We start from the raw sequence: 14,188 nt of genomic DNA, 5'->3' as shown, positions 1-14,188 counted from the left end.
TTGCTTGGTGCACAATAGTTCAGAATTTTCACACTACGTGGCGTTAGTATACGCGCTAAATTCTCGCATGTAAAATATTCTGATCAGATAGATTTCGCTAGTGGACAGTAGTTCCAAATTTTCTCACTACGTAGCGCTAGAATACACGTCAAATTCTCGCATGTGGTTTGTTTCGAAATCCTGATCAGATAGAAAGTTACTGTCTTCGACAAAGTTGTTCAGGAGGTCAAAGCCTATTGCTTGGAGTACAAAAAGTTGAGAATTTTCTTTGGGAACATGCATAAATGACGTAGCATTTGAGGGGGGAGGTGGGGGTTTCAGAATTTGTGACCGGCCATGTATTGGATATAGCCAAATACGCTACGAGGGGGGGGGAGGAGGGGTCTAAAATTGATCAAAAATATGCTACGTCATTTATATCCCTTAGCGGCGCTACTATACACGTGAAATTTTCACATATAAAATATCACGAGATCCTGACCAAATAGAATGTTACTGTCTTCGGCAAAGTTGTTCAGGGAGCCAAGGCCTTTTGGCTGGTGGACAGAAATTTATTTATTTTTCACATCATTGCGCTTGTATACACGTGCAATTCTCGCATTAGATATATTTCGAGACTGCTAAATTGTCATCGGCAAAGTTGTCCAGGAGATCAAAACTTTTTCGTTGGTCGACTGTACAGAATTTTCTCACTACGCGATGCTAGGATATACATGAAATCTTCGCATATTTAATATCTTGCGATCCTGAACAGATAGAAATTTACTGTATGTGGTAAAGCTGTTAAGGAGATAAAGATTTTTTGGCTGATGAACAGTAGTTCAGAAATTTCTCAAAAGTTGGCGGGCAATTCTCGCATATCAAATATCATAAAATAAAAAATACAATTTATATCAGCCTAAGTGGGATAAGACCAATATATTCTGGATTTCTTTTCGTTCCGCTTGTATACCTCTGATAAATTAGTGGTAACACGTATCTCTTAAAATATCAATATAACTGAAAATTCAACCAAATGAATGTTTAGTGTCAATTTCCTTTAGACTAATTTCAAAATGTCTTATCGAGGGGTCTAGAACAAAAAAAAAATCCCTGTATTTACGTGTGCGCGGACAACCAGGCTTCCAGTGCGCGCGCTACCGTATGCGAGACGCAATACGAATAGTCTCATAATCATAGCAGTCTCATGCGCAAGAGATTTGTAGCACTCTGTTTCTCTTTCTTCAGTTTTGTCGCATCTCACATTCTCATAAAGTCTGTGTGTCGCACTGTTTTGTAAGCACAGCACATTTCCGGATGTATGCGTTTCATGAGAACGAGTATCATGCGACATCGCGTGAGGTGAAGCTCATGCGCTTTTCTCAATGAGACGTTGCTAAGTAACGGCGCCGGTGGTGTAGGGGTAAGCGTGATTACCTCTCACCCCAGCAGGTCTGGGTTCAATCCCAGTCGGCGCCGCCGGGATGTTCTGAGTCATAACATCTCTGATCACGCCTTCCTTCGGATGGGAAGTAAAGCCGTTGGTCCCCAGTTCATGAGTTGATGGGTCGATAGGTAGGGTCCAGGTGTGGGAGCTGCCTTCCTGGCACGTCGGTAGCATTGGTGCTCAGCACGGAAAACAAGATCGACGGAAATAACAAACCAAAGGAAAAAAAAAAGACGTCGCTAATACGACATCGAAATAACAAACTCAACTGGAAGACCAACTCGTGTTCTTGATGTGGGAAAAGTGTTGTTTTGTTTTGAAAACGATGGAAAGCGACCTAGCTACTACACTCTTATCGAACATGGAGAAGAGGTGTCAAATGTCTATGACCAACAAAGTTTTTCTAGCGGCAAGTTTCGTTGACTAAAGATTAACTTCAAAAATAGCCCATTCATAACGAACGAAGGAAGAGATGTGGCTTTGGTCAGCGAAATGTACAATCAAGTTGTGGTTTATTTGCTCGTTAATATGCTTTTTTTCAATTTCACCGAGGGTCCACTGCACTAACACTAGGACTTTTTGGAAATCTGTTGTCGCAAATTGATTGTTTCAATTCAGCATCATGATGGCTAGTATGAACTATCCTGTGAGCACTAACACATCTGAAGAATTCAAATGCTGACGTAGTAAATTTTGTTGATTGACAGGTATTCAATACAATTCCTGAAGCAAGAAGCTTAGCAACAATCCGTAATACAGATATGATACAACTTTTTCCTAAATTTATTACAATAACCTTAATCCAGCATTTTGTACCAACGTACACTGCGGTGCAAAGTTGATCGGACAAAGGCCGTTTTCATACAATCTAGCCAAGTTTAACATGTTGTATATGTATTCTGGTATGATCAATTGAGCTGAAATTTTGACGCAAAATTACAAATATGTTGAATTTCACGTGTAAGAAATACCAAATTTTTTGAAGCACCTGCTGGAAGGTGACACAAAAATTAAAATTTGTGTATAGCTGATCGGACAAAGGTCAATGAAAAAGCAAGTTTTTGTCAAAATTTCAGCTCAATTGATCATAACAGAACAAATTTACAGCATGTTAAACTTGGTTAATTTTTAAGTGTAGATTTGTGTGTATGTCATGAGAAGTCACCACCAATATTTTCGAAGCAAAGTACACTTCTGCGTTGAAAATAATCCCTTAAAATATTGTTCACTCAAGCCAGACAAAATACAAATATTAATCTTCAGAGTTATATAATTACTAGCGTGTTGATATGATCGGTCAAGTCAGACCGAACTGTGACATTTTTTTTTTGATTTCGAGAAAAACGAATTTAATATTGTGTCTTATGTAATGGGACAAATCTTTCGACCGTTTTCTCTTGCTACTCTTATTTTTCAAATCTGGCTGAAAAAGTGAAATGTAGCTGAAGGAATTCTTGATCTTATGATATCATTAACTCATTTTTTGTTTTTATTTACATTCAAAATCGTCCATTTATTTTTTTACTGGTCTGAGTAAAAGTATTCTGAGGGATTTTTTTACCGCGGCAGTCTAATTTGGTGCCAATACGCAATAACTTGTTTATTTTCCCATCAAATGGGCTGAAAGCTTCAGAGGCTTCCAAAAAAAATGTATTTTAGAAGATTTCCGCATAAGGACTTGTTGAAGGACAAATAGCTCCAGAGATCTGTGACAACGAACCTCACTCAATTCACTTCATTGTGCATTCGATCGATGGACGCTGGCATGCAAGTAGATGCTATATACACTGATTTCAAAGCTGCATTCGACCGAGTGAACCATGCTATTCTGCTTCGAAAACTCGAGAAATTTGGAGTATCCGTCGCCTTTGTTCGTTGGTTCGAATCATACCTGTCAGGACGGTCTATGAAAGTTAAATTAGGCTCCTCACATTCAACCGCCTTCCCGATTGTATCCGGAGTTCCACAAGGGAGCAACCTAGGCCCCCTATTGTTTTCGCTTTTCATTAATGATGCATCGTTTGTTTTACCATCTGGAAATCGTGTTTTCTACGCCGATGATGTTAAGATTTACATGGTAATCACATGCATCGAGGACTGTGCCTACCTGCAGAGTTTGTTGGAGTCATTTGAGGATTGGAGCAAACGGAACTTACTGGAACTGTGTGTAACAAAATGCAACACTATTTCGTTTTCCAGAAAACGTCATCCGATCATCTTCCACTATCGTCTTGCTGGTCATGTTCTAGAACGGCTGAATCAGGTTAGAGACCTTGGTGTGATATTGGACTCTGAACTTAACCTCCGGACACATTATGCTGATGTGATTTCAAAAGCGAATAGGCAGCTTGGATTTATCTTTAAACTTGCCGATGGATTCCGTGACCCTCTGTGTCTGAAATCATTGTACTGCGCCTTGGTTCGCTCGATCCTTGAATCTGCTGTAATAGTTTGGTGTCCGTACAGCAGTATATGGGTTGACCGTATAGAATCGGTTCAAAGAAAATTTGTGCGCCTAGCTCTTCGTTATCTACCTTGGCGTGAACATCTAAATCTACCTCCCTACGAACATCGATGCATGCTGTTAGGAATTGAAACACTGGAGAAACGAAGGTCTGACATGCAAGCGGTTTTTGTCGCCAAAGTATTAACTAGTGAGGTGGATGCACCTGCCATTCTTGCCGATATCATCGTTTATGTACCTGAACGCCCCCTTCGTCGGCGTAACTTCCTGCATTTGGCATCCCGCAACAGTCGATACGGGCAACACGACCCAATACGGTTCATGGCCTCTCGCTTCAATGATGTATCTGAGCTTTTCGACTTTGAAGCTTCTGCAGCTACTTTTCAACGCCGCCTAAGTAATCGATTGTAAAGCTGTTATGTGCATGGATTGATTATGAGCAGGTGAGTGACTGTCCATCCCCTGATGACTGTATGAATTGTGCTACCTGTTTTCATTTTTGTTTCCGGTTGCTTTCGACCCTTCCACGAGGACTTGACAATCAATGACGATGCTGCACTGTTGCTGACACACTTTTATGACACTGACCGCATTTTAACGTTTTTAATTTACACTGTAGTAATTATTGTATTTTGCATTGTTTTTGCTGTGAACTGTGTAATTGTTAATGTTTAGTTTCTGTTTCTATGTACTTAATTTAAGAAAAGAAACAGGGTTTTTATGCCAATTTGAGTTCACCATGACTCAATTTGGCTTTTCCCTGTCCAACTTCATTAAGACAACCTTGTCAGATGGAGGAATACAAATAAACAAATAAACAATAGATATTCCGGAATTATTTGGGGTGCTAACATGCTAACGGTATCCCAACTACCGTAAGGTTGCCATCCACCGCTCACGTAGTCTTCCTTTACCTTCCTTTAGAATCCTTTCGACAAGCAATTGCGTCTTCCTAGGAGCATGAATGGTGATTTTACGGTGTTTCCAGTATATCTCTGGAACCATGTGTTGAGCCTGCTTGAATATTTACTAGAAGATATTTCTGGAACCATCTAAAAACTTCACCCCATTTCAAAAGCCACATGTGAAAAGGGCACACAAGTCTTCTGTGCCTTCTCTCGTCACCCGACAACATCACATATGATGGGACCGCGAGAGTCAAGGCATGCGAAACAGCGCACGGCGATGGCGCCCTGAGAGAGCGCATTGAGATGTTTCAATGAAACAGTCGCATGTGATGGAATGCATGCGTCGCATTGAGAGAGCAATGCGATGAGACAAAAAAAAAATTAAACGCTCGAATTTGTTGAGAGCGTGTAGCTTGTCGCGCGCATCGTTCTGGTCTCTCTTTTGTACAATTAATGTAGCACACCATGGATTTGAGAGTCATGCGACGCTCCGTCCCACAGCTCGCTGACGCATTTGTGTACGCGTGAGATTTCCGGAAGCCTGCGGACAACGAGACTAACTCAGAGAGTGAGGCACTTTTGCTCAGTTAAATATACAAATTTATAAAACCGTACACTCCCGATCATATGTTTAAGGACACGCCCTAAAAACATCCAATTTTCGTTCTTTTTAGAACATTTGAAAGATTTTGAATGGAAATACGAAGAGCCGCCGGAGATGAACCAGCCTGCGGCTGAAAATCTCCTAAATAGAGATAATAATAATAACGAAGAGCCAAATTGCTCAATATAATTTTCAAATTTTGTATACCAAAGGTTCACCTTAAGTTACACTATTTTTCAAAATTTACTCTGAAGGATCATGATTAATTTTCTCAGAATTGAATTGAAAAAAAAAAAAAATTAAAAGTAGTAGCAGAACCCTTATGCTTTACCATTCATACCATTCAAATAACCTAAGGAGATCAAAAATTGGACGTAAAATGAGAGAGCTTTGAACAAAACACATTTGCATGTTCATCATCCGGAAGAACTTTGCCGCATGTACAACTTTGACGATGACAGCTACTTCCTGACCTTAAGCTATAGCATATACAAATATTTTACATGCACACTAGCGCCACATACCGAAAATATTCTGAACTATTTACTGTTCACCAGTAAAAAAGTTTTGATCTCCTAAACAACTGTGCCGATCACTGTAATTTTCTAGCTGTTCGGGATCTGGAGCTGTAGCATATATGAGGATTGCACGTGTATACTAGCGCAGCGCAGTGAGAAAAAAATGGAACTACTGTTCACTAGCCAAAAGACCTTGACCTCCTGAACAACTTTGCACAAGACAGTAACTTTTTATTTGGTCAGGATCTCGAGATATTTTATACGTGAAAATTTCACGTGTATACTAGCGCCACGGGGTGAGAAAATTCTGAAACATTGTGCACCAAAAAATAGACTTTAACCTCCTGAACAACTTTGTTTACGACAGTAACTTTCTATCTGGTCAGGATCTCGAGATATATCATAGGCGAAAATTTTACATTTCACTAACACTACGTTTGAACAACTATCCACGAACAAAAATTTTGTGATTTCCTGAACAACTTTGCCGACGACAGTAATTTTCTTTCTAGTCAAGAACTTGAGATAGTTTATATGCGAGAATTCCACATGTATACTAGCACCATGGAGTAAGAATTCTGAACTACTGTCCACCAGCCAAAAGACCTTGACCACCTGAACAACTTTGTCGTAGACAGTAACTTTCTATCTAATCAGGGTCTTGAGATATAACATATGCGAGAAGTTTACATGTATACTAACGCCACGTGGTGAGAAAATTCTTAACTACTGTTTACCAGCCAAAAAGTCTTGACCCCCTAAACAACTTTGCCGAAGACAGCAACTTTCTAGCTGATCAAGATCTCGAGCTATTGAACATGCGAGAAAAGCACGTATATACTAGTGCCGCATAGTGAGAAAATTCTAAACTATTGTCACCCAACAAAAAGATCTTGATTTTCTGAAAAACTTTGCCGAATACATTTACTTTCTATCTGGTCGGGATCTAGATATATTTTATATGCAAGAGTTTCACATGTATAGTAACGCCGCAAAGTGAGAAAACTCTGAACTACTGTCCACCTGCGAAAAAGCCTTGACCTCCTGAACAACTATGCCGAAGACAGTACCTTTCTATCTGGTTGGGCACTCGAGATATTTTTTTATGAAAATTTCACGTGTATACTAGCGTCGCGTAGTGAGCAAATTCTGAACTATTGGGCACCAAGCAATAGACTTTGACCTCCTGAAAAACTTTGTGAAAGACAGTAACTTTCTAGCTGGTCAGGATCTCGAGATATATCACATGCGAGAATTTCACATGTATACTAGCGCTACGTAGTGAGAAAATTCTAAACTACTGTCCGCCAGTGACAAGCACGATCTCCTGAACAACTTTATCGGAGACAGTAACTTTCTATCTGGTCAGGATCTCGATATATTCCATGTTATAATCAATTAAGTCAAATCCCACGTAGTATGGTCACAGTTTATGCGGTTTCCATTTTCATTTTCCCTATTATCCGCATTTTTTAGGTGTTTACTGTAATCAAAGTTTAGCTTGTTTAGATCAAAACAAGTTTTTTGAGGAATACTCGTTGGTTTCAGATCGATTAGTAACTCAGCAACAAAATGGCAATGGAAAACTCATGTGTGTTGTACAAAGTACAACAGCGCGAGTAACGGAGGGTTAAAGTTTGTTTGTTTATAAGCATGCAACATGAAGAGCACCTTCATATAATGAAAGATGAAATTATGTCCAACCTAATTTACGATGGGCATATAATAGAAATTGATTCTGTACTGATTCGAATATTTATTTATGCGTGATTGAAAAAGGGCACCATACAATGCTGCAATATTCCAGTATTGGCCTCACATAGGCAATATACAGGGTGATTCGAAGTAACTGTCACATGTTTGCAATTCTCAATGGGTTTTAACAGGGTGGGTACCCCCCCCCTCCTTCTACAGTGCCTCAGGGTTGCATACGCGTTCTAATATTTGACCAAGAAAACATTCGAATACCTTACACACCACAACAAACTCGCGAGTGTTCACTCGGCTGTCGACAGAAGCAAACCACTCTCGCTGTGTGTCACGCGATCGTCTGTTTACTCGGCAGCAATAATTGTGTGGTCCTCCTCATTGTCTTCATCAGCAGTTCATTCGGTCGATGCGTCGTCGACTTTGGAAAGCAACCGTTTCGTGATGAGTGTGTGAGCGATGACCACGTTTTGCGTCCATTGCTGCTATGGAAGCGCTCCGCCCCCCGTTGGCGATACTGCCACTTGGTTTCATTCACTGGAAGCGGATCCCGTTTTGACGGAGGAGGCTTATTGGATAGCGGAAGATAAAGTGTTTATTGTGTTGTACCTTTTGACTATAGTTTTAAGATGTTTTGTATAGTGAACAAGAATGCTCGGCTCCAAGGAATCAAAAATATCTCCAAATGACAAAATGATAAGCGATAAACGAACCGAATGATATCGCTATGCCAGAAGTGGAAAGCAATAATGATATAATCTTCTTCATTTTTTTTTCATGACACAGCTCACGCAGGGAAGAAACGAGTAAATTGTTGGCAAGCTGCTTCGCGAAGCAAAGCCGAAGATGATACACGTGTGTTAATAAGAATTTTTATGTTATATCTTTTTTCGATTCAGATCATGCTATGTCCTCATCCGTGTATATTGCAACAAAGCAGGCAAGCAATATATCATTATCCTTCTACCACTCCGATCGAGCTGTGTTGCAGTGAGAGTTTGTCGTGGTAGTCGTAGCAAGGGTTTTGCCTGTATCGTTGGTTGCTTTATGTGTTTGAATTCGCTGCTCGGCTCTGTAAAGTTGATTCGATTGAGCCTTATCAAATAAATTAATGATAAAAAAAACAAACTCCTACTTTATTCCGTTTTACCTACAGGTATTTACGTTTTATTTTCCAACTTTCTTACCACTTCCTTACTCACTAGCTCCTACCTCACTTCACCTATCGTTTTTACTTACACGGATGGGTATTCTCGTGGCGACTACCGTTTGGAGTGCTCCCGGATGGTGTCTATGACTACGGTTTTAGTCATTCGGGGTTTACCGGTAAGTAGTTTATAGTGGTATACTACGGGATCCTAGACGTCCTTTCGTTTCTGCTCCTTCCACTATTCTTCTCTTTTACGCACTTTTAGTTTGATATGGATAATTGAAACCACGTTGAAGCTCTACCTACAGACTTCAGTAAGGCATTTGATCGCATTGACATACCTTTGCTACTCTTTAAATTGGGAATTGAGTCAGGACTTCTCAAATGGCTCGTTTCATACCTAACTAATCGTCAACAAATGATTAGATACAAAGGGAAGAAATCGAATCCCATTCAAGTCACTTCCCGCAAGGCTCTCATTTAGACCCCTTTTGTTCATAATATTTGTAAATGACATATTATTCATTCTTAAAAACATAAAAGTTTTAATTTATGCCAACGACATGAAGCTCTTTCTAGAAATAAGGAACAAGGAAGACATCAGGACGTTCCAGAATGAAATACACATGTTTTATATTTTGTGCAACAAAAGCCTTTTACAACTGAACGTAAAACAATGTAATTCAATAACTATTAGTAGAAAACGAAGCACACCAGATATTACAATCTTTTAAGGAAATCAGCCGGCGAAAAGTGTGAAAGTGTTAGGGATTTAGGAGTAATCATAGATTCCAAACTAACATTCAGTGATCATTATAATACAATATGCTTGTCTTATTTGCTTTATTATACTACAACATGCTTGGCTTTATTAAACGATTTTGCTATAATTTTCATGATCAGTACACAATAAAAACACTGAACATTGCCTATAGGAGTTCAATACTGGAATACTGCAGCATAGTTTGGTCACGTTATTCAATAACGCACGAGGAATGAATAGAATCGGTACAAAAGCAATTCTTATTGTTTGCACTTCGTAAATCAGGTTGGACAAGATTACCTCTTCCGTCTTATGAAGCACGGTGCATGGTCATCAACATTTAAACATTAAAAGAGCGTCGTGAATTTGCAACGGTCTCATTTGTAAACGATATCGTTTCGCATCGTATTGATTCAGAAGAACTCTATTGACTTTACAATGACAAAAACCAAACTAAAACACCACTTCAATTAATTCGTAATTTTATCACGTAACATTACAATATTATTAAGGCAAAGGCTGCTTTATTTTATTTTTTTTAACTAGTATTGTCCGCGCAGGTGGGGGAAAGGTCATAGAATCGTTTCTGAAAGCCTTTTGCTTTAGCGTTTGCTTCACTGCAATTATTTTATTTCATTAGATTAGATTATAATAATTTTCATTTTACTCACAAATTTGGTGATTCTTTGTAGCAAGGGGCCTCTCCCTGCGCTTTAAGTTTTAGGTTAGCTTCTAGGTCCTAGGAGTTTAGAATTAGTTTCGTTTTAAGTTTAGATTTAATAGTTTGAACCTTTTACCTCCTTTACTAGATTTTAATAAACTCCAGCACTCCCTAATATAATAATATAATAAAGTAATATAACAGCAAAATAATTTTAACTGTAGCGGTAAGGAACACTACCGACCACGCCGCGAACTTTTATCCAAAAGGAAATATTCTTCTCCGTTTCACTGTCACTGCCGTTGACAGCTCGAGCCACCAGCGTTGACGTCTGTCAATATTTTTGCAGCGGCGCTTTAACAGCCTTTGGAAACGTTGGTTGACAGGGTGGGCAGCTCATCGAATCCTGCATCGACAGTCTCCCCCGGGTGTAGTCCGGTGTTCTCCGGAACTTCACGTTTCTCCTTCACATCGAGTAGTGCCAGCCTTGTCACCGGCCGCACTGGAGTTTTTCCACCAATCTTTACCACTGCTCTTCGCTTCCGGCCATCCGAATTCGGGTTTAATTGGTGCTGCAGTACTCGGTCCGCCCCTTGGAAATTCGTTCCATTGTCGCTGAAGAACTCGGCTGGTGGCCCCCGGCGACCCACGAATCTGCGGACGCAGGAAATGCATGATTCCGTTGATAGTGAGTAGGCAACTTCTAAATGGACAGCGCGCACCGTAAGACAGGTGAACAGCGCGATCCACCGTTTGACGTTGGATCTTCCCAGCTTCACCACAGCGGTCCGAAATAGTCCACTCCAGTATAAGTGAATGGTCGTTCGTGGTGCGCTAGACGTGCAGCCGGAAGTGGTGCCATCGGCGGAATCGTTGGTCGTGCTCGACGAATCTTGCAGAAGGCGCAATCGCGTTTCACTTGTTTGACCACCAATCGAAGTCTAGGGATTGTGTATAGCTGCCGGATCTCGTAAACCACCGTTTCGTCGTTCCCATGGTGATAATAGCGATGGTATCGGTTCACTAAGAGTTCCGTGACGCGATGCTTCCTCGGGAGGATCACCGGATGTCGCACGCCATAGGGAACATGTTCAGCTATCTCGATCCGACCGCGCTCGCGTAGCAATCCGTTACCATTCAGCATTGGCATCAGTTGATAGATGGAGCTTTGCTTCCCGATAAGCTCCTGTCCCGCTTCGTTCGGCGCTTTATTCGACAGTGCGGCAACTTCATCTGGGTAGGATTCATGCTGTACCAACTTAAGGATTGTTTCTTCAGCCGCTCGAAGTTCCGACTGTTGCAACGGCCCGGAGTATTCCGGCCGCTTCTTGGACGTGTTGTGCAGGAATCGAAGAGCGTATGCGGTTGCACGTTGCAGCCTATCCCAGGATGAGAACCGATTGAAGTCTATTGCGGGTTCAAACGATCGGTGGTGCAGAATCGATGCACGCATTTCTTCGTTAGTAGCGGTCACTGGTTCCTTAATACGGGGCCACTCTTTTTCCGGCAATCGTAGAAAGTTGGGTCCTTGAAACCAACTGCTGTCGTGATCGAAGTACGGGCCACTTCCCCATTTCGTCGCTTCATCCGCTGGATTGGATTTTGACGGTACCCACCGCCACTGAGCTGCCGTTGAATGTTCCAGGATCTCGCCTACCCGATAGGAGACGAACTGTCGATAGTTACGCGGATCAGCTTTAATCCAGGCTAGCGCTGTTCTTGAATCCGTCCAGTACGTGGTCTTGGATACGGGAACGTTGTGGTTTTCTATGACGAATTTCGACCACCGTGCGCCCAAGACACATGCCTGTAGTTCCAGCCGGGGAATAGACCAAGGTTTCAGAGGAGCGACCTTGGCGGCGATTAGGCAACCCTGCGGATCGCCGTCTTCGTTGAATGTGCGTAGATAGACCGCACAAGAATACGCCACCTCGCTTGCGTCGACGAACACATGGACTTCAGAATTCTGGTAGGTCCTCCGAGTAGCACTAGGGAAGTAACATCTTGGGATTCGGATCTCGGCTATGTATTCGATCATCTGTATCCACCTCTGCCATTTCTTGTAGACCTCATCACTGACTTGTTCGTCCCACTCCGTACCCTCTCGCCATAGGTCCTGAATCAGAACCTTTCCGTGGATGATGAACGGCGAAAGCAACCCCAACGGATCAAATAGGGTCATCACACATCGCAGCACCTGTCTCTTCGTCGGCCTCGTAGTTGTGCGTATCAGCGTTTGCACCTCTTCGCTCATCTGTGTAGAGAAACTCAGTTCATCGGTTGACGGACTCCAAAGCATACCGATCAGGTCCAGCTCCTTATCGGCATCGTGTTGGACTACGCCTAGTCTGTTGAGCACCGTGCTGCTGTTCGACCGCCAGTTATGAAGCTTGAATCCTCCGTTGCCGTGAACGTAGCGCACATCGCTTGCCACCTTTGCTGCTTCCTCCACGGAGCTAAAGCTCGCCAGATAATCGTCGACGTAGTGGTCGTGAATGATCGCTTTTGCCGCTTCGGGGTAGGCTTCGGAATGTTCCTCGGCGTTGCGGTTTTTCACGAATTGTGCTGATGCTGGCGAGCAGGTGCTCCCGAATGTTGCAACATCCATCACGTACACCGTTGGATTGTCGGATGGATTAGTGCGCCATAAAAATAGTTGAGAAATCTTGTCTTCTTCTCGGATTCGGAGTTGGTGGAACATCTCCTGAACATTCGAACTTACTGCCACCCCATACTGACGGAAGCGGAATAGGACCCTTGGTAGAGAAGATAGTTGATCCGGGCCTTTGAGTAGTGCACTATTCAGAGATACACCATCTACTTTAGCGGCCGCATCCCAGATGATACGGACCTTCCCCGGTTTCTTGGGGTTCATGACTGCTCCTACTGGTAGGTACCACGTTCTCCTTGGGTCGGCTGCTTCCATTTCCGCTTTCGTCGCCTTATGTGCATAGCCCTTCACTTCGTATTCGCGTATTTGTCGATGTAGATTCTCCTTCAGCTCCGGGTCACGATCCATCCGTCGTTCAAGGCAATTCTAGTCGACGCAGTGCCATCGTATACCTGTTCGGGAATTCCACTTGGTCTCAAATTAATCCCGTCTCAAAACGGTCCGCAACTCGTCGAGTTGTAGTTTCCATGATGGTCACCGCTCGTTGATCATCCTTCGTCAACGGAGTTTCCACTAGACCCGTTCCAGTGTTCTCAATATCGAAAAAATCTTTCACCGTCTCGTGCAGCTTCTCGTCACAGGCGCATTCTCCAACGTGGAAGTTGTACGATTCACGATTGTTGCTTCCTCGAGGACCATAGACGCACCAGCCTAGCCTTGTTTTAGCAGCCACCGGCGCACGGGTACACTTTCACCGCTTCTTCGGCCTGGAAGCTTTGGACGGGAAGACTGAGATTGTTGACGGTCCTCGCGTTCACCAACTTGTGGCGTTTGCTCTGCCCATTTCCAGCGATCTCGATAGTGATCCGTCGCGATTCCTTCTCCAATCGCGAAGTATCGCCAGTCCACCGAAGACATAGAGGATGAGGCGTCCCCTTCACGCCCAGCGCAGTAGCCAGGTCGTGTTCCACTAGTGTCAGGTCAGAACCCTCATCGAGGAAGGCGAAAGTTTCAATTGACCCACTACGACCGTGGAGTATCACGGGAATGATACGGAAGAGTTTCGATGACATTGCGTAATGGTGGTTATGGTTATCGGCTACCTGAACTCTCGGCGTCGGTGCCGACAACTTCGGTGGTCCTCTTTGGGAGTGGAGGAGAGGATGGTGGCGAAACTGGCAGCCTTCAATGTCGCATGTCTTTCGTCCTCGACACGCACGACGTCCATGGTTAAACAGGCAGTTCTGGCACAGCAACAGCGCACGAACTCTTCTCCAGCGATCGTCGATGTCCAATTTCTTGAAGACTTCACAATCGCGCACTCGATGCCCACTTTTGTTACAGTTCAGGCAGTCGAATTGTTTGGGTGATTCCTT

The 14,188-nt window shown here is 42.7% G+C and overlaps 1 protein-coding gene across 1 annotated transcript; it reads right to left on the bottom strand.

Annotated features, from left to right (window-relative positions):
• Positions 1–10,557: 10,557 nt before the first annotated feature.
• On the bottom strand, positions 10,558–13,220 carry LOC135713535 (uncharacterized). The gene is made up of 2 exons (XM_065236660.1): positions 10,984–13,220; positions 10,558–10,855 (listed from the first exon to the last, which is right to left on the bottom strand). The coding sequence occupies exons 1-2, from the start codon at positions 13,218–13,220 to the stop codon at positions 10,558–10,560; spliced, it is 2,535 nt and encodes an 844-aa protein (XP_065092732.1).
• Positions 13,221–14,188: the final 968 nt, after the last annotated feature.

This window comes from Ochlerotatus camptorhynchus, unplaced genomic scaffold (assembly GCF_037179485.1).
Source record: "Ochlerotatus camptorhynchus isolate MF236.1 unplaced genomic scaffold, CSIRO-AGI_Acam_v1.1 ptg000564l, whole genome shotgun sequence".
Lineage (NCBI taxonomy): Eukaryota > Metazoa > Arthropoda > Insecta > Diptera > Culicidae > Ochlerotatus > Ochlerotatus camptorhynchus.
Note: the sequence above shows the minus strand (reverse complement) of the source record. Positions and strands in the feature narration are given on the sequence as shown.